The 21,205-nt window shown below is 38.8% G+C and overlaps 2 protein-coding genes across 3 annotated transcripts in view; both read left to right on the top strand.

The window, feature by feature from the left end:
- Nucleotides 1–1,831, top strand: part of CTSK (cathepsin K) — a 29,283-nt gene extending 27,452 nt beyond the window's left edge. Inside the window, exon 9 of one of the 2 annotated variants that reach the window (XM_032397148.1) lies at nucleotides 1,745–1,831. The gene's annotated coding sequence lies outside the window, so the exon portion shown is untranslated. The remainder of the gene's footprint in view (nucleotides 1–1,744) is intronic. The other variant, XM_032397149.1, reaches the window with a different exon arrangement.
- CTSS (cathepsin S) lies at nucleotides 529–14,998 on the top strand. The gene is made up of 8 exons (XM_032397151.1): nucleotides 529–807; nucleotides 1,745–1,871; nucleotides 3,636–3,758; nucleotides 4,825–4,974; nucleotides 7,575–7,802; nucleotides 9,007–9,172; nucleotides 10,272–10,374; nucleotides 14,536–14,998. The coding sequence occupies exons 1-8, from the start codon at nucleotides 782–784 to the stop codon at nucleotides 14,633–14,635; spliced, it is 1,023 nt and encodes a 340-aa protein (XP_032253042.1). The 5' UTR covers nucleotides 529–781; the 3' UTR covers nucleotides 14,636–14,998.
- The last annotated feature ends 6,207 nt before the right edge of the window (nucleotides 14,999–21,205 follow it).

Raw genomic sequence — 21,205 nt, forward strand, 5'->3', positions numbered from 1 at the left:
TAAAAAATGCTAGTTCATCTTGCCCCTGCTCCACGCAGCTAACCACTCTAGCACTTAGATGTACCTAGGCCTATTTTCTTTCCATGAATATGCTAACAAATATTACTATCAATAAAGATATTTTGAGGGGCGCCTGGGTGGATCAGTCGGTTAAGCCTCTGCCTTCGGCTCAGGTCGTGATCCCGGGGTCCTGGGATCGAGCCCCACATCGGGCTTCCTGCTCAGCAGAGAGCCTACTTCTCCCTCTCGCTCTGTCTCTCCCCTCGGCTTGTTCTCTCTCTCAAATGATAAACAAATAAAATCTAAAAAAAAAAAAAAATTTTGAATTGATGAACGAAGGAATAGTTGAGTAAGAATGAGACAACAGTAATCACAGATGGTTACAGATTTTCGGAGGAAATTCTGGAGGAAAGTGGGATTTCAGGAGCTTAATCCAAATTTCTTCATAACTAAATTTTTCCATCTGAAAATTGGTGTTTTGAGGTCAAGTGAATCATCCAAATGGTGCTCCTATTTTGCTGAGTTTGTTCTACTGATCGGCTCCACTGGGGTGCTTTTTGGTGGCTTCCTGTACCGAGTGTACCCTCCAAAACCAGAGGGTTGAGGGCCAGAAGATAGCTGATGTGGTTAGATTTTTAAATGAAACTGAAATGAAAGTCCACTTCCTCATTGTGGATACCTCATGTGACAAGCCCCGTATCTTTTTAAAAGTCTATGTAACTAAAGTCCCTCTGCTGCCTTCAAACCTTTGGAGAGGGCTCGCCTTTCAGGCATTCATAGTATGGGAGCACCTGCCGGTTCTATCATGTACGTAATGTCTGGTCTTTTTCTACTGTTTGGTCTTTAAACCCTCCGTTTGTGTCTTTAGCTTGCTGTGCCTGCCAGGCTTTAAACCTTTGGTTTCAGGAAGTAAACGAAAATATTGTGCCGCTCAGTTTGCCTCTTGTTTTTTTGACTAAAGAGAATCTATTTTTGAAAAGTTAAATGTCTGCTTGCACGTCTAAACCTGAGGCTGAAACGTAGCTTTCTTTGGAATATAATCTGAAGATTTACATGGCTGAAATTGCAGCTGTTTTGAATTTAAAAGAATCAGAAAAGAAAATAGAATCCAGTTTGAGGGAGGTAGTCACTGAATTACTGTTCAAGTCTTTTTGTATTAAATATAGAAGTGGTGTTTTCAAAAGTACTTAAATGCTTCCCTTGAAATGGATATTTCGATTATTAGAAAAACTGGTTAAAAAAATAAAATGACTCTAGGATTTGAAAGCAATACATGGGAGGTGTCTTTCAATTACCTCTAAACATTGTGGATACTTAAATAGACCAATTAAGAAGAGCCCATGTATTCAAAAATTATGAAGATAAACTGATTTTTCGAAGGTTTGCCCTCTTGAGAATGGTGGGGGGCGATTTCCCTTGATTAGATTTGTTGGCAAGTCCTGTAAAGTCCCTGCCTCCCTCTCCTACCCAGTTCGCCCTACTTTGGATGAAAGTTTGGCATACCAGGTATCAGGAAATTTCTGAAAATCACTTTCTAAAGTGCTACTAAGTATTGGAAGTGGTATTCCAGTCATAAATCTATAGTTTACTCCTTGTGACAATAAATCCCAGAAAGTTTCCTGTATAATTCTGATTTGTATTGTCCTTTTGACAGACTTTACAGTGCTATTTTTTTAATGTGAAAATTTGGTCACAACATATGCAGCTAATAGCGACTCTGCTTCTGTTACCTTCCCTTTAACAGGAGGAAATGGCTGGTTTGCGTGCTGCTGGCCTGTTCCTGTGCGGAGGCGCAGGCACACAGAGATCCCACTCTGGATCAGCACTGGACTCTTTGGAAGAAAACCTATGGCAAACAATACAAGGAAAAGGTACGTGGGATTGTTACTTGAGCAATTTGCTTTTGCTCAAGTATCCTATGCTTTCTCCCCCTCAAAATTATATTCTTACAAGCAATGTTTTCAATAAATGCTTACGCACTCATTTCTTGCCAGATTCTATTTTTGGTACCAAAGATACAGCAGGAAACAAAGCAAAGTTCCTGTTTTTGTGGAGCTCATATTGTAGCAGGGGAGACAGGAATTAAGTAAAGAAATAAGCAGATATATAGTATGGTAGGTAGTGACAAGTGCAGTAGAGAAAAATAAAGCAGGGCATGGGGGTCTAGCGATACCTAGAGCTGGAGGGCTCTGGGAGATGGCTGTGAGGGGCTGGAAGTGATTATTCTTTATATACAACAGAATGCTCAGGGAAGCACCCTCATCAAAGGTGACATGTGAGCCAAGAATTCATAGAAGCCAGGGAGCAAACAAAGTTGTAATGGGAATGCAGGTTCTAGGTCAAGGGGGATAAAGCACATGTTTGGGGACAAAAAGACCTATTTCAGTCCCTGGCGCATAGAAGCACTACCAGATGTTTTTTAATTTTCAATTCCCACGATGTACTTTTGTTTTTATTTCAATGCATACTTATTGATATTTTTTAAAGATTTTAATTATTATTTGACACATAGATAGAGAGAGGGGAACAAGTGGGGGTAGCTACAGGCAGAGGGAGAGGGAGAAGCAGGCTCCCCGCTGAGCAAGGAAGGCTCCATCCTAGGACCCTGGATCATGACCTGAGCCGAAGGCAGATGCTTAACCGACTGCGCCACCCAGGCGCCCCATATATTTACTGATTTTTAAGACCTTAACAAGGACACCTGGGTGGCGCAGTCGGTTAAGCATCTGCCTTTGGTTCAGGTCATGATCCCGGGGTCCTGGGGTCGAGCCTGAGCCCCGTGTTGGACTCCCTGCTCAGTAGGGAGTCTGCTTCTCCCTCCTCCCTTGCTCCTCCCCCACGCTCATTCTCTCTCTGTCAAATAAATGAAATCTTTTTTTAAAAAAAGACCTTAACCCTAGTGCTTCAAATAACTGAGTCTTATAACTATATACTATTTCTGAGTTTGGGGGTGCGTGGCTGGCTCAGGAGACTCTTAATCACAGCTCTTATTCTCAGACTCTTAATCACAACTCTTAAAAAAATATTTCTGAGGGGCAGCTGGCTGGCTCAGTCAGTGGAGCACATAACTCTTGATCTCGGGGTTGTGGGTTCGAGCCTCACGTTGGGTATAGATTACTTAAAATCTTTAAGATATATATATTTCTGACTTTGTAAGCAAGAATTATGTATTAATTTCTTTGATACATTATTTTTGTATAAAAATGACACTTTTAGTAGGATGTGCACTGAGTTGTTTTCTTAGTAGTGATGAATTTTACCCTCATCCAATCCCCTTTAGAAACAAGCCTCTAATTTCAAGGTTAACCAGAGTAAGTTGTTCAGTTAGCACCACTATCTGGTTAAATGAATACTATTTCTCTTTTTAATGATTCCAGTCCCTTGGAAGGAATGAAAATAACTTTTGATTAGTATTCTACCTTTATAATTTATTTCAAAGTTCAAATAACATAATGCTTTTGCACACTTAATAAACTATAGTATAGTGTAAACATGACTTTTATATGCATGGAGAAACCAAAAATTTTATTTGACTCACTTTACTGTGGTATTTGCTTTACTGCAGTAGTCTGGAACTGAACCTATAATAGTTTTAAGATATGCCTGTGACTATGTTCTTCTTCCTTACATTTTAGAATGAAGAAGTAGCAAGGCGTCTTATCTGGGAAAAGAATCTAAAATTTGTGATGCTTCACAATCTGGAACACTCAATGGGAATGCATTCATATGATCTAGGCATGAACCATCTGGGAGACATGGTAAGTAAATTACAAATAATCCTACTTTAATCTCTGGGTAAGCGTGATTTCCATCTCCCCAAAGGCAATTTGAAGGTAAACAGCAAAGGAATGTGTGTGTGTGTGTGTGTGTGTGTGTGTACAAAGTTAGAAAACAGTAGAATTTAAGGACATAAGAATTTGCAGATTCCTTGTTTAGTCCTACTGTGACCACTTTCCGTAATAAATTTTTAGAGGCATATTTGAAACTCAGAGGCTAGTATTGCTTTTGTTTTTTATTAATTCTAGAAAGCACTGCCAAAAGATTACTCACAATCTTTTAGAGTAAGTTACCATACTTATGTACATCTTAACTGATAATTCAGTATGGTCCACCTGCCTTCTTAATGAGAGAGTGTGGGTATTTAATATCACAAATACTCTCCCATTAGTTTTTTTGTTTTTTGTTTTTAGATTTTATTTATTTGTCAGAGAGAGAGACAGAACACAAGCAGGGGGAGAGGCAGGCAGAGGGAGAAGCAGGCTCCCCACTGAGCAAGGAGCCCGACGTGGGACTCGATCCCAGGATCCTGGGATCGTGACCCAAGCCGAAGGCAGCGGCTTAACCGACTGAGCCACCCAGGCGTCCCTCCTATTAGTTTTTAAATTTTTTCCTACCCTACAAAACTTTACTGTTGAGGCCAAAATTATCATAGGAAGATTCTTGGAAGAGAACACCCTGGGTAGATTAAATTTCTACCTAAATGCAGGCATCTTCTTTGTAATTCTTTCTCACAAGGAAAACCAGTTCAGTCCACTTTTTAGACAGCCCTTGTATAAAATTCTGCCTTGCTTTAAACCAAAAATCTGCCTTCCTGTAACTTCTAGTTCTTATCACTTTCTTCTTCTTCCCAATGCCTAAGTGGCTGCCAAGACAAAGTGTGAAAGAGACCCAGATAATTCACCTATCAGATGGTTAGCAATACCTATGTTGGTCACAACTACCACTGGTTTTTCTCGGTTGTTAAATTTATTCACAGTTAGTTATTAGAATATTGAAAAGAAGGTCATAAGTAAAAGGAGATATATATATATATTTGTCTTGTAGACCAGTGAAGAAGTGATATCTTTGATGAGTTCCCTGAGAGTTCCCAGCCAATGGCAGAGAAATATCACTTACAAGTCAAACTCTAATCAGAAATTGCCTGATTCTGTGGACTGGAGAGAGAAGGGGTGTGTTACTAACGTGAAATACCAGGTGAGTATTGTTATCCCAGGCTTCTGTACCCCAGGAAGAGCTCTCTCTTCTGTCAATACTTAGTCCAGCTACATAATTTGGCAGCAGAATCTCCCTAATGTTATTTCTAATGATTTTTGTTATTCTTGTCTTCCCAACTAAACTGTAAGCTCCTTGAGGACAATGACCACATATCATACTTTATTTGTATTCTCCACAGTTTAGTCCTTGTTTAGTCCTGCTGTGACCACTTTCCTCAACAAATTTTTTAGAGGAATATTTGAAACTTGCGGGCTACTATTGCTTTTGTTTTTTTATTAATTCTAGAAAGCATTGTCTAAAGATTAGTCACAATCTTTTAGAGTAAATTACCATACTTACATAAATCTAAATTGATAATTAGAATACCAATGGTTAGAGCCACATTAGACAAAACTGTGAACTGAGCAAATATGTTTCTTTAAGACAGATTTTTAGTGCTCATACTATCGATCAACTGCACTGGACCTTCCACCAAGGCAATTGCTTGAGAAACAGTATTGTATGTGTGAGAGAATATTGATCAGGAAGTTTCTCCCTACATTTCAGGACTGAAGGAGAGGGAAAACCCAGAGCTGAGAGTGGCCTATAAATTGTACCAGTCAAGTTAACTCATGACTAGGCTTGCATTGTTACAGTAAGAAATACAGTGTGGGTTTTATAAATTTGTTCCTATGTTTTTGTATTTCCTATAGTTCGCTTTAAGGCGTGCCTGGGTGGCTCAGTTGGTTAAGCATCGGACTCTTGATCTCAGCTCAGGTCTTGATCTCAGGGTCATGAGTTCAAGCCCCATGCTGGGCTCTATGCTGGCCATGGAGACTACTTAAAAAAAAAAAGTGGCAAAAATCCTAAATAAGGGTAAAACACATGTATCACCTTAGAGGTGAGGGTAAGGGAGAAGAAGCCAAGTGTTCTGAGCATCTGCCCCAGCTGGTGACCAATGAAGAAAGTATACATATCTTTTTATTTTTATTTATTTATTTATTTAATTTACTTTTTTTAAAAGATTTTATTTATTTATTTGACAGAGAGATAGAGAGAGAGCACAAGTAGGCAGAGTGGCAGGCATAGGGAGAAGGAGAAACAGGCTCTCCGCTGAGCAGGGAGACTGATGTGGGGCTCTCTCCCAGGACCCTGGAATCATGACCTGAGCTGAAGGCAGAAGCTTAACCAACTGAGCCACCCAGGTGCCCCTTTTATTTATTTATTTTTAAAGATTTTGTTTATTTATTTGAGAGAGAGTGAAAGCGAAAGAGAGTAAACATATTTTTTAAAGAATTAATTATTTATTTGAGAGAGAGCCCAGGTGTGGGGAGGGGCTGAGGGAGAGGGAGAAGCAGAATCTCCGCGGAGCAGGGTGCCTGACACAGGGCTCGATCCCAGGACCCCGGGGTCATGACCTGAGCCAAAGGCAGACGCTTAACTGACTGAGCCACCCAGGTGTCCCAAAAGTAAAAATTAAGAAGTGAATGGTACTGCTAATATCTTATTCTGTTCTTCCTAGATATTTTTCTTGCAATTAGTTTTGGGTTTCTTAGTCTAAAATAAGTTTGGGGGCGCCTGGCTGGCTCAGTCAGTAGAGCATGCAACGCTCAATCTCAGGGTCGTGAGTTAAAGCCCCATGGTGGTCATGGAGGCTACTTAAAAAAATAAGAAAATAAAAGTTTGGGAAGATCCAGTAAAGTACACATTTAGGTATTAAATATAAACAATCTAATGGAGCTCCGTTCCCTGGATGCTTGCATTTTAATGGGTGATTTTGCTTTAACCAAAAGCAAATTCAATTTGCTTCCTTTGGGTAGAGAGCAAGGTGGAATGAAGGAAGAAGTGAAGAGAACAATTATGATAAGGCTCCGGATCTTTTTTAACTAAAGCAGCTTTGTGTTTTTCTGTTTGTTTATGCTTCCCTGTAAACTATCTTTGATCAAAAAATTATGAAGCTAAAAATGTGTGAAAAAAGGGCGCCAGGGTGGCTCGGTCATTAAGCGTCTGCCTTAGGCTCAGGTCATGATCCCAGGGTCCTGGGATCGAGCCCCGCATCGGGCTCCTTGCTCGGCAGGAAGCCTGCTTCTCCCTCTCCCACTCCCCCTGCTTATATTCCCTCTCTCACTGTGTCTCTCTCTGTCAAATACATAAAATCTTTTTAAAAAAAGTTTGAAAATATTTAACCATATATCTTCAGGCCTTATTTGACAGGAGAAAAGGTATTTTAAGTCAAGAGAATCATCCTAGCTCCTCTCAAAATCACTGTACTGTAGATGACTATCTACCTTACTTATGGGTGAAGATAGCTGAGATCTGGGGCATGCTCAGTAGGTGCTGTTTCTTAATATATTTGACTACGGCAATTATGCTCTGAGCTCAGCCATTTGCAAATTTCTATCAATATAGGACCTTGCTCAGAGAACAATCAAGTATTTAGTCTTCATGTCCATGGCTAAGAAATGAAGAAACTGTAGTGGGGGGAGCTGTTCCTGTAACAACTGACAGAGCAGACATGTTGGGAGGTAACCAGTTTGTGTTATGGAAGTCCTCCTTCCCTACTCTCTCTGATTACCTTTGTGACCTTGTCTCTGTTTTAGGGTGCTTGTGGTGCTTGTTGGGCTTTCAGTGCTGTGGGGGCCCTGGAAGCACAGCTGAAGCTGAAAACAGGAAAGCTGGTGTCCCTGAGTGCACAGAACCTGGTAGATTGCTCAACTGAAAAATACAGGAATAATGGCTGCAATGGTGGCTTCATGACAGAGGCTTTCCAGTATATTATTGATAACAAGGGCATCGATTCAGAAGCTTCCTATCCCTACAAAGCTATGGTGTGTCACAAGCAAACTTTTTTGGGCCTTTATGCTATCCCTTGACTAACTGAATTAAACTCACAACCAAGCCAATCGCTTGAGAAGCAGTGTATGAAAATCCTGATCAGGAATTCTTAAATTTTCAAGAGTTCGCTTCCTTATTCAGTAGTCTTCTTAATTCATCAGTGGCACAATGGTTTTAAGCAAGTAGAATTCATGAAAAATGGATTTTCAGTAAACCTTAGAATTCTTTCTGTTCATCTGCTTGGTATTTCAACTTGTTTTTCCTATGGCCTCCCATGCTCAACCTTATTCTCAGATCATCAACCACATCATTCTCCTACCTACTAAAAAGCTAAATAATGCTCTCTTCTTTCTCCTCACAAGTTCATGACATATTTTGTTAAATGAATTAATATATCCATATTACTGAAAATTTAGAAAATATAAAAATACCACTCCAAAACCTCCTACCTTAACCACCATTATTTTGGTTTATTTCTTTCAAGTTCTTTGTCCTATTAAGCATTTAAAAAACCATACATATATGCACAACAAAAGTGAATTTATAACCTCTCTTTTCCTACTAAAATATGCACTCTAAGTGTTTTTCAGATTATATGGTCTTTATAAACCATAATTTAAACTGCAGATCAGGGGCGCCTGGGTGGCTCAGTTGGTTAAGCGACTGCCTTCGGCTCAGGTCATGATCCTGGAGTCCCTGGATCGAGTCCCGCATCGGGCCCCTGCTCGGCAGGGAGTCTGCTTCTCCCTCTGACCCTCCCCCCTCTCATGTGCTTGCTCTCTCTCATTCTCTCTCTCTCAAAAAAAAAAAAAAATAAATAAACTGCAGATCATCTTGCACGCATTATATCATCAAAAAGACTTTAAAGAAGTTCTAGTATAGAGTTTATGATCTTTACATAGTATACCCCTACAATCCACCTGAGAGGGACATTATCCAGCAACTTTTGCATGCATGAAGATGTTCACAACTTAAAACAATATAATCGTTATGTATTTCCTCTGTTACTGGTGAAACATGGAACTGTTAGGGTTTTGGAAGATTTGATTTTTCTTCCTTTAAAAGGAAGAAGGAACCTTAGACATCTGAAAGGCTAAATGAGGAAAGAAAGCATATTTGAAATCCAGACTTAGGATGTTGGTGATATAAAGGAAGTTGAAGTATACTTCCTTATCTGATTTATACCTTTTTTTGCAGGATGGAAAGTGCAGGTATGACTCAAGAAATCGAGCTGCCACATGTTCAAAGTATATTGAACTTCCCTTTGGCAGCGAAGATGCCTTGAAGGAAGCTGTGGCCAATAAAGGACCTGTGTCTGTTGCTATTGACGCAAAACACTCTTCTTTCTTCCTGTACAGAAGTGGTAAAAACTCAGATGTGCTATCTTCTTATTATATGCTGCCCCTGCACCATAAGAAAGAATATTATCCTTCCCCATCTCCCCACCTCTGAATGTTCAGGTTAAACAGAATCCTTCATTTCATATATGTATTTTATATCCAGTTCTAATTAGTACTAATTAGTACAAAATTTCCTAGTACTATATGCCAAGTACTATGATAAATTCTTTCCATGCAGTATCTTATTTAATCCTCACAATAACCCTATTTTACAGATGAACAAGTCTTAGACGGTTAACTTGCCAAAAGTCATACAGTCTGGAAGTGGTCAGCTAGGCTTAGAAACCATGCTACGTTGACTCCAGAGCCTGGGCTCCTAACCCCTGGAGCCACTGCGCCCCGTAGGTGCAGCACTACAGGATACAAGGAGGGCACCCACCAGTGTTAGAGCGTTGTGTTAAACCAAGTAAATGGCTATACTGTTTTATTTAAAAAAAAAAAAAAAAAGCCTCACCCAAAGATCATTTCATCTAGTAAAGAATAAAAATATACAGAATAAACAATTTAGGAATATATACAAAGAAATACAGTAACTGACATAACTGACTCTATATAAATTAAAAATGGTTAGAAAAAGGGGGCGCCTGGGTGGCTCAGTCAGTTAAGTATCCAACTCTTGATTTCAGCCAGGTCATGATCTCAGGGTGGTGAGATCGAGCCCCGTGTCAGGCTCCACACTCAGCACAGAGTCTGCTTGGGATTCTCTCTCTCTCTCCCTCTGCCCCTCCTCCTGCTCGTGCTCACTCGCGGTCTCTCTCTCTCAAATAAATAAATAAATAAAATCTTTAAAAAATAATTAGAAAAAGGTAGCTGTTTATCAAAGATTTCTGAGGGAACTGTGACTGGATCAATGCCAAACTTGGCAAGAAAACCAATAAGTACAGAATTGATGGCAAAGAATTATGAACTCCATATAGTTTAATGAGAGTATCTGTTCCTAAAATCATAATTCAACTTGCTGGCCATGTATATAAAACAGTCTACTAAAAGCAATAGCATTTTCAAATGTCCTTATTGTCACATACCGTTCACTCTTTTTCTCCACCTATATTTTATTCTCAGGTGTCTACTATGACCCATCCTGTACTCAGAATGTGAATCATGGTGTATTAGTGGTTGGCTATGGTAACCTTAATGGGAAAGATTACTGGCTTGTGAAAAACAGGTAATATATTTGCACTTTAGTGCATATTTAATTAAAATAAGGAATTCAATGGTGCTTCAACAAATGCTTTGCTGTGATTATGATGATGATGATTATGATAATGACAATGATAAACATTTATAGCTTCTTATAAAGTGACATTCTAAATTAATTACTCAGTGCCCCCATTTCCTCACTTCCTATTCTGGCTTCAGCAGTTTGTTTTCATGATTTTTCTTCTAGAATACTTCTCTGACCGTTCCTTCTCAGTCTCCTTTAGAAATATCTATTCCTCTGCTTAGCCCCCAAATGTTGGTCTTTCCCCTGGGGCTCCATCCTTTGCCCATTACTCTTCTTAGCCTACATTTTTCTTGTGATTTTAGCCATAGCCTATATGCTGATAGCTTTCAAAGCTCAAGCTCTAGCTCTATCCTCTGCCCTGAAATTCGGACTTATTTATCTGGATATATCCACTTCCATGTATCTTAGTTTCTCCAAACTCAGTAAGTCCAAGGAATTCAGTACCCTCTCTACCATATTGTGTCCTTCCCCAGAACTTCCTGTCTCACTAAATGGCAATAACACACAACACAGTCACCCAATTAAACACTATAGATTTGTTGTAGGCCAGATCTAATAAAGCAACAAGTCAAACTAATTTTCCACATATCTGTTCTTGCTTCTGTCGCCTCTCCATTTCTTCCATTATTGCTTTGGTTCAGACCTGGACTATTCCTGTAGCCTTCAAGCTGGTCTCCTTTACTCTCAAATCCATCTTTTGTAAACTGCTTCCAAACTGGTATGTCTCATATATGACAAACTGGGCTTATAATTGTTCTACAGAGTACCATTTGGTATAAAATTAATGTTCCCTAGTGGAGAAGACAAGTCATCTATGTTGTGGTCCCTGCCTGGCTTGCCAGGCTCAATTGCTGGCACTTGTCTCACACTTTTCATTCCAGTTACATTGAACTATACACAGAGTTCCCATACATACCATTTTATCTTTAATATCTTCATAGCTTGGTTATGCTGTTCCCTCTGCCGGGAACATTCTTTCTCCTCACTTGGTTTATTTCTCCTTTCCCTTCAAAACCAGCTAAGGCGTTCTCTATACCAGAAATTTCCTTCTAAATCCTTGGGCTGGGTAAAATGTCTTTTTTCTATGTTCCCAAAATGTCTTATGCATACTGGAGTATTTTATACATTATATTTAAATTGTATGTTTACCTATCTATGACTAATATTCGGTATGCACCTTTGGGGTAAAGATCTGTATTGTCCTTGTGTCCTTAGCACAATACATGGCACACAAAGAAGGTGGTAGTATTTGTATGTCCTATTGGGAAAGTAGGTGAGGAAACAACATCTTGGTTCACTTGTAACCTATTCACAGCCCTGATCAGCTTGGGCCTGGACCAGTGATAATGTTTTTATATGAAGCAATATTTTCACTTACATCTTTTTTCTTGTTGACTTCCTACAGTATGTATTCTAACTTCCCTTCCCTATTGAAACTGCTCTTCTGGAAGACCATTTATATCTTTTAGTGTTTAAACTCAAAACCCCTTCTCAGCACTTACTCATTCAATGAACATTTACTAGGCATCTACAATGTGATGGGCATTATCTAGGCCCTAGAAATACAAAAATTAATGAGAAATCATCCTATCCCAAAAAAGCTCACATAACAGTCCAGTGGGGAATTAGATATATTTTTAAAACAATAAAATACAACACCTCACAGTATAATGATATATGTCTCAATGGCTACGGAGCCATAGATGAGGAGATGCCTAAATGCCCCAAAGTTTCACAGAGAAGGCGCTACTTATTTGCATTAAGTTTTCAGATGAGTGGAATTGCTCACGTGTTAGAGGAGGAAAATAAATGGCCCAATCACCTAAAAAGGATATGCAATGGCACAGAAAAGTGAAAAATTCCTCTGCTTTATAAACTCTCTACTGCATTTATTTCTTTGGCATCGACGACATAAGACATAACACTATCCTGACTCATTTTGCTCTATCAGCTTTAGCCTCATTTCTTACTTTCTTCCACCTGTCCCTTATGCTCTAGCTCTAGCTCTAGCTGTACTAACGCATACTCATCTGCAACTTTAGTTTCAACTATTGCCATTATGTGGATGATAGCCAATTCACAAACTCTAAAAACAATCTCTCTACTAAGCAACGGACTTCCATGTCCAACTTCCAACTTGACAGCTTTGCTAAAAAATCCAAATTTCCAGGGCGCCTGGGTGGCTCAGTCAGTTAAGCAACCGACTCTTGGTTTCAGCTCAGGTTGTGGTCTCATGGGTTATAAGATCAAGCCTCGGCCCGCAGCTGCCCTGCCCTCCACACTCAGCAGGGAGTCTGCTTGAAGAGTTTCTCCCTCGGCCCCTCCCGCCACTCACGTGCTCTCTCTCTAATAAATAAATAAATCTTTTTTAAAAAATCCAAATTTCCAGGTGCCTGGGTGGCTCAGTAGGTTAAGCATCTGCCTTCAGCTCGGGTCATGATCCCAGGGTCCATGGGAGTCCCATGTCAGGCTCCCTGCTCAGTTGGGAGTCTGCGTCTCCCTCTGCCCCTCCCTGCTTGTGTTCTCTCTCTCTCTCGCTCCCTCTCTCTCTTAAATAAATAAAATCTTAAAAAAAAAAAATGCAAATTTCCCACCTGCCTACCCTACTGCTACTCACAACACACACACTCTCTCTCTCTCAACAAGTCTAAATTCAAATTCCCTCTCTCTTTCCATCTAAACTTCCCTTCCACCCTCCACCCCTGAAAAGTATTTTAGAATAAGCCCAAGGGAAAATAATTCCCTATTTTGAGTAATGCATCACCATCTTCAGGTTATCAAAGCCTTGGTATCATCTTGGACTCTCCTTTCTCTCCTTCAATCCGTATAGCCCTGTCCATTCAGCCTTTCAATCATATTTTATATTTCTTTCTATTCCTGCTCTATTTCAGATTCCATTCTCACCCAGCTACGGAAGCATCTTCTTAAAATATAGATCATGTAAACCCATGGTCAAAAGTTCTGAATAGTTTACCATTGTCATCATAATGAAGTCTAAATTCCTAACCACGTGTTCAAGATTCTCCATTATCTAGTTTTCAACATAGCTTTCTAGACTTTTCTCCCTCTATGTTCTCATGTATTTTTTTTTAATGTCTGTACTTGCTAATTTAAAAATTGGTAACTTTGGGGTGCCTGTGTGGCTCAGTCAGTTAAGCATCCGACTTGATTTCGGTCATGATCTCAGGGTCATGGGATCGAATCCCACATTGGGCACCGTGCTCAGTGTGGAGTCTGCTTGAGATTCTCTCTCCCTCTCCCTCCGCCCCTGCCCCTATCCCTGCTCACTCGCTCTCTCTCTCTCTAAAAATCAATCAATAAAATCTTTAAAATACCTATAAAATATTGGTAACTTTATGTAAATTTGCAAAATTTTTTTAATTCTCAAAGTTCATGAAATAAAAAAGCGAGAGAACCATTAATCTCTTCTAACCCTTACCTGACCCACAAATTCCCTCTGCAACATCTCTAACAAGTTATGCAAACCTCTGATTGAACACTTCCAGAGCCAGTGGAAGTATTAGGAGCCACCTCCTCCTAAGATAGCATATTTCATTTTTTCACAGCTTTACCTATGAGAAAGTCTTACCTCAGCTCCACTTCTAGGTCAAAAAGCTGTTTGAGAGCTGCACTTTTTATTGCTTACTTTCGAATTCCCTACTTTATGCCTTTTCCATGGTAGTCACTCAAAAATATTTCTTAATTGACATTCTCTAAAGGCATCTAAGTTTGACAAAAATTATAACCTATGATCCTGTAATGCAAAAACATTTAGCGATGGGGCCTTGGAAAGGACAATAACACCCTTTCCCTGCAGGAGGCGTATTTACAAAGTAGGAGGATTAAAGGTTTGGGATGGAATTTATATTGTTTTCCTTAGGTATTAAGTCTATTCATCAATATAGCACTAAAGCCTTCCAGACTATGCTTTGAAAATTGCCTAAAAGCCCTGGGGAAATTATTATATTATTTTGTTCTAATTTTGTTTTATAGCTTTTCATATATAATCACTTTAGGAGAAAAACAATCTAGGAGATAAAAAGTTGATAATGTGATTTGATTATATTCATTTGTAATTTTGTGTTATTTCTTTTTCTAAAGCTGGGGCCTCAACTTTGGTAACCAAGGATATATTCGGATGGCAAGAAACAGTGGAAATCACTGTGGGATTGCTAGTTATCCCTCTTACCCAGAAATCTAGAGGATCTCTTCATTTTATAACAGTCCAAAAAAATGAAACACTTTCTCTTAACTTCGTTTTACCTGCTATAACCTGTAGAAATAAGTATGTTGTGGCCAATATATATTTACTGTACTAATAGAATATAGTTTGACTCTTCTATTTTTTTTAGTTTTGCAGATATTGGAAAAATTTTGCTACATAAATTAATAATGCACTATAGATATACCTGTATGAGAATTGGTCAACCGAAGAAATCTGTCATGCTTGTTTTGTCACTCTTATTTTACATGCTTTGTCTTTTTAAGTTCCCTGATATCCTTTTGTAATATGATGGCATATAAATGCTTAATAAATATCTCTTTTCAACTTTGTATCATTACCACATACCATTCTTTTCTTATCCTTAGGTAACTATTATAATCTATCATGAGGATGTAAATTATAGTATGCTGGTGAAGGGCTTTGGCAAATTTAATGGGGGAAACTACTAGGTTATTAATGTCCTGAGGGCTCAGATTATATCTTTGCACATTAAAGGATTAGATAATTTTTTTAAAAGTAGGCAAATACTTAAGATGCAATCTGTTTTCAAGCACTTTGGAAGAATCATTTTAATGATCAACAATTAATATACTAATTCAAATTATTTTTACCTAGTCATTAGCAATTTGGCCAGAACCTTTTGGGGGCAAATAATTAAGTCAACCTGAATAAAATAACCAAACTTCATCTCTTTTAAAATATTCCATTACTGGAGTACCTGGGTGGCTCAGTCAATAAACGCTGGGTGTGGAGCCTACTTAAAAAAAAAAAATTCCATTACTGATATTTTTATCTAATTCAGATTGAACTTTGTCCCAACTGCTCTAGAAGAGTAGACAGATTCTGAAGATGCAGCAAGAACTTTAAATTTGGGGGCGCCTAGGTGGCTCAGTCAGTCACCACCCACTCTTGATTTCAGCTCAGGTCATGATCTCAGGGTTGTGAGATGGAGCCCCGCAACAGGCCCTATGCTGGGCATGGAGCCTGCTTAAGATTCTCTCTCTTTCCCTCTCCCTCTGCCCCTCCCCCTCTAAAAAAATAAATACATAAATTTTAATCAGTTCATGACTACGACATGAAAAATGTGTGGGATGATGTAATTAGTTGATCTTAAAATGAACTTAAACTGATTTGATTATCTTTGGTTCCCTCTCCATAAAGAACATTTTATTTTTTTAAAGATATTTATTTATCCATTTGAGAGAGAGGGCAAGTGTGCAAGCTGGGGGAGGGGAGGAGGGGAAGGGAAAGGAAGAGCGAAGGAATCCCAAGCAGACTCGGCACTGAGTACGGAGCCTGACGTGGAGCTCAATCTCACGACCCTGAGAACATGACCTGAGCCGAAACCAAGAGTCAGATGCTCAACCAACTGAGCCACCCAGGTGACCCCATAGAGAACATTTTAAAGAAGAAGAATTGCTAACTGTAAAAACATGAACATAATATATGACTACCATCAAAAGTGTAGAGAAACATTGTAATTAAAAAGTATTTAGTCAAGGGGTGCCTGGCTGGCTCAGTTCTCTGGGTTGTGAGCTCAAGTCCCATGTTGGCCGTAGGGCTTACTTAAAAAAAAAGAAGAAGAAAAATGAAAGTATTTATTAAAAAAATATTTAATTGATTATTCTTTAGTTTTTATTTTGCCCACAATTTTTTAAGCACTGTAAATGGAACAAAAACATAGGCGGGTTTTAACTTTTGTAAGTCTGATGAAGCCTATAAACACTTGCTTAAAATAATGTTTTTAAATACATAAAATAAAATATATAGGAATACAAAGGAAACCAACTTTATTGAAATACAGTTATTAAAATGTTAAAATATAGGGGCACCTGGGTGGCTCAGTTGGTTAGGTGTCTGCCTTCAGCTCAGGTTATGATCCCAGCGTCCTAGGATCAAGCACTGAGTCTGGCTCCCTGCTGAGCAGGGAGCCTGCTTCTCCCTCTCCCTCTGCCTGCCACTCCCCCTACTTGTGCTCTCTCTCCCTCTCTCTGTGTCAAATAAATAAACAAAGTCTTTTAAAAAAATGTTAAAATATATATCTGTGCCACAGTAATACATATGCTTCTTTATAACAAGAATTAATAACTATCTTAAATTTGAAGTAGTGATGAGTATACATGATATTTGACAGGTATCTGCAGAAACTATAATGTTATATATAAAAAATATCTGACTTTTCTTTTGGTGATAAAGTTACAAGTATTGCTAATATTATTGTTTTATGGACTATATTCAGAACTGAAGGAAATGATAACTTTTAGTTAGAGGTTAGTGAAAATAAAGATGTAATTTTTTTCCCATACAAATTCTCTGAATTCTATCCATGGACCCTGGATGCCAGGTGAAGAACCCTTGAACTAAATAAACAGAGTAATGAAATATTTAACAAAGATCTTTATTCTATGTGCAACATAAAGGGAAATTTTTAGCAATAAGTAATTTCAAACTTACAGAAATAAATAGCTTTTTTTAAAAATTGAGTTTAAAGCAAAAAGGAAAAGAATAAACTTATTCTGGAACCTATATATAGGGATGATTTGAAGAAAATAAAAAGGATACTAGCTAGAAAGTACTACAGTAAGTACATATGTGAGGTGATATAAAACCTTGGACAACTTTAGCAGCTGTGAAAAAAGAAAAAGAAAACAAACAAACAAGGAGCAAATTTGGAAGTCATTATAGAGTAAAAGTTGACAAATCTTTTAACTGGACAATAAAGGTAAAGAAACAAGGATTTAAACATTGCAGAACTAGGAGTCCACTGGACAATGCCACTATGAACATATAAGAAAAATATGAAGACAGATGTATTTCCTCAAATAAAATTATTCTTTTCTTATTGTTCTAGACGAGAATCTTTTTTTTTTTTTTTAAAGATTTTATTTATTTATTTGAGACAGAGAGAATGAGAGAGAGAGCACATGAGAAGGGGGAGGGTCAGAGGGAGAAGCAGGCTCCCTGCAGAGCAGGGAGCCCGATGCGGGACTCGATCCAGGGACTCCAGGATCATGACCTGAGCCGAAGGCAGTCGCTTAACCAGCTGAGCCACCCAGGCGCCCTAGACGAGAATCTTTTTTTTTTTAATTTTATTTATTTATTTGACAGAGAGAGACACAGCAAGAGAGGGAACACAAGCAGGGGGAGTGGGAGAGGGAGAAGCAGGCTTCCCGCTGAGCAGGGAGCCCGACGCGGGGCTCAATCCCAGGACCCTGGGATCATGACCTGAGCTGAAGGCAAATGCTTAACGACTGAGCCACCCAGGCATCCCTCTAGATGAGAATCTTGATGATGCTTCAAATAGTCACACTCTAAGTTACCAGAGAGACTATATAAATCAGAACAGGTCCATCTTCTTAAAAATGAAAGCAATCCTTAGAGGACATAACTACTCTAGGGCTCATGGATGGCACAGTTGGTTAGGTGCCCAACTCTTGGTTTTGGCTCAGGTCGTGATCTCTAGGTTGCTATCTCAGGGTCATGAGATTACCCGCCTGAGGCGTTCAGCAGAGTCTGCTTAAGAGTCTCTCCCTCTGTTCCTCCTCCACCCCCACACTCTTTCTCTCAAATAAATAAATAAATCTTTAAGAAAAAAAAGAAACGTAACGACTCAAGATGAATCAATGTATCTTTGCTGATGCCTGCCCCCCTCCCCAACCTTCAATTTGTTCTCCACCCAACAGCCAAAGCAATTATTTACAAATATAAATTTCATAATATCTTTCCCAATTGTAAGCATTCAGTAGCTCCCATGACACCTGAAATAAAACACAAATTCCTTAACATTGACTATTAAATTCCGCATATCCTGGCTTTCCTATCTCATCTGGAGTCAGTTTTCCTCATTTGCTATGTGCTAATCCATACTGGCCTTCCTTCAGTTTTTGAAGCACTTCTTATGTTAGGACCTTTGCAAGTGTTGTTCTCTCTGCCCAGGATACTTTCCCGCCACACTCTTCCAATAACTTCTACTCAGCCTTGTGGTTGTAACTCAAATGTCATTTCCTTAGAGAGGCCTTCCATGACCCACCTTCTCCTGTAAATTGTTTCTTTTCCTTTGACTCTCATTGAATCCAATGCTTTTCTTTCAAACCTTGTATCAAATTATAATTATATATGTATTTATATACTTATTTGTATAACATCTCTCTCCTTCATTAGATCATAGGCTCAACTAGGGCAGAAATCATGACTCTTGTTTACTTACCACTTTGTACTTAGAACATAGCACAGTGCCTACCTGAAAGTACTCTGTCACCATTTATTGAAAGAAAAAAATACACGAGTGATGGATGAATACAAATGAATGACCAGCACATTATAAGAGTTAGAAATAAAACTATGTCCTAATAGTTCTTTCACAGTAATGGAAATCTAACACTTGTAGAAACTATTTTAAAACTTCTATTAAAATTTAAAGGAACCTATCATTCAAAACTTTCTTTTCCTTCTTCCGTCTCTTTCCTACCCCTCCTAGGCCTATACTTTGATCTGGATTTTGCTCCTCTTCCTTTCTACTTCACTGAGATTGCTTTAATAAAACAGTAAGCTAAAATTTTATAATATTCAGGTAGCTATCAGTTCATGAGATTACTCACTTGTTTAATTTTTTTTTTAGTACAGCTAATATATTCACATGGCTCAAAAATCAAAAAGGATTGCAGGGGAGGAAAAAAAATCTTTTTCCTACTACCTTCCTAGATTCTGTCGCTGGAGCCATGTAAATTGGACTGACAAAAGGTAGATTAACAATAGAAAAGCATACATATTTAATATAAGTTTTACATGACACGGGAGCCTTCATAAGGAAATGAAGACCACAAAAAATAAACTTGACTTTTGGGGCGCCTGGGTGGCTCAGTCGTTAGGCGTCTGCCTTCGGCTCAGGTCATGATCCCAGGGTCCTGTGATCGAGCCCCACATCGGGCTCCCAGCTCAGTGCAGAGCCTGCTTCTCTCTCTCCCTCTGTTGCTCCCCCTCCTTGTGCTCTCTGTCTGTCAAATAAATAAATAAAATCTTAAAAAAAAAAAAGAAATCTATTTAAAAAAAGAAAAAGGCACAGCAATGCAAAAACATTAAAAAAAAAAAAAAACCAATGTAAAAACATGGTACTAAATAGACCACGAACAGGACACTTGTTTACAATATGAGAGCTGAAACAAGAAGGCTGAACATCATGTTGTTCAACCTCTGTTGGGAATGTGTATGTAGAAAGATGCAAATTTTTTTTGCCACTCTGCACATGTCTGCAAATGAATTCAAAAGCACTATTTTGAATTGCTTTTTTTTTTTTTTAATTTAGTCTCCATTTATTTGACAGATTGGCACCTTGTAAATATGTCACTTTTCATAATTGGGCTGTCAGAACTACCACTTGGGCTCACATAAATGGGCTGCTCAAATAGTTACCTACTGGCATTTTCTTTCTGCTCAGATATGTGCTGGCTTATTGGCCCAGAACTCTAATGTGTCCTCATGATATTGGAGTATTCCATGTAGTCCAGTAGAAGAGCTCCATTCCATGGATTTACTTTGTTGTGGTTGAATTGCTTTTTAATTTGGAAGTTACAAATTAATTTTAGTAACTGGGCAAATTCACTTTTATGAAGTCTATGAATAATGAAGATTGACTATATAAAACAGTGAAAAATTTCTATTCTACTCCTTTCCCCTAAAGGCTTAGATCCCTCCTCCTCAGAAGTAACCACAATTACGAGTTTCTTGTATATCTTTCTAGAATTTATTATGCATATAATGGCAACTTAAACATGCATGTATGTTACTTTTTTATCATTATCATTTTATCATTAATAATTTTTTTAAAAGATTTTTTATTTATTTATTTGACAGAGAGAAACACAGCGAGAGAGGGAACACAAGCAGCAGGGGGAGTGGGAGAGGGAGAAGCAGGCTTCCCGTGGAGCAGGGAGCCCAATGAGAGGCTCGATGCGGGGCTCGATGCGGGGCTCAATCCCAGGACCCCGGGATCATGACCTGAGCCAAAGGCAGACACTTAACGACTGAGCCACCCAGGCGCCCCTTTTTTATCATTAATTTTGAAGGGGTCCGGACTATGCTCCAGTGGCATAAGGATTATTTTGAACTGAAGAAATCTGAAAATCAATGACTGTAGGAAGAGGCTTTTCCTCCATTCCTTTTATTTTCTTAAAAGCAAAGCTTCTCGAAAGAATTCAATTGGAGGCACCTGGGTGGCTCAGTCATTAAGCGTCTGCCTTCAGCTCAGGTCATGATCACAGGGTCCTGGGATCGAGCCCCGCGTCGGGCTCCCTGCTCAGCGGGAAGCCTGCTTCTCCCTCTCCCACTCCCCCTGCTTGTGTTCCCTCTCTCACTGTGTCTCTCTGTCAAATAAATAGAAAAAAAATCTTAAAAAAAAAAAAAGAATTCAATTGTCCTGAATCCCCTCCCAAGGAGTTTCACAACAGGGGATGATTAACTCCTATTACCAAAGACAAGAAGTCAGCACAAGTCAGCCCCTGGATAAGAAATCACCTAAAGAGACATTGTCATAAAACTCTCATATATTCC

The sequence above is a fragment of the Phoca vitulina genome, unplaced genomic scaffold, assembly GCF_004348235.1.
Source record: "Phoca vitulina isolate PV1807 unplaced genomic scaffold, GSC_HSeal_1.0 scaffold96, whole genome shotgun sequence".
NCBI lineage: Eukaryota > Metazoa > Chordata > Mammalia > Carnivora > Phocidae > Phoca > Phoca vitulina.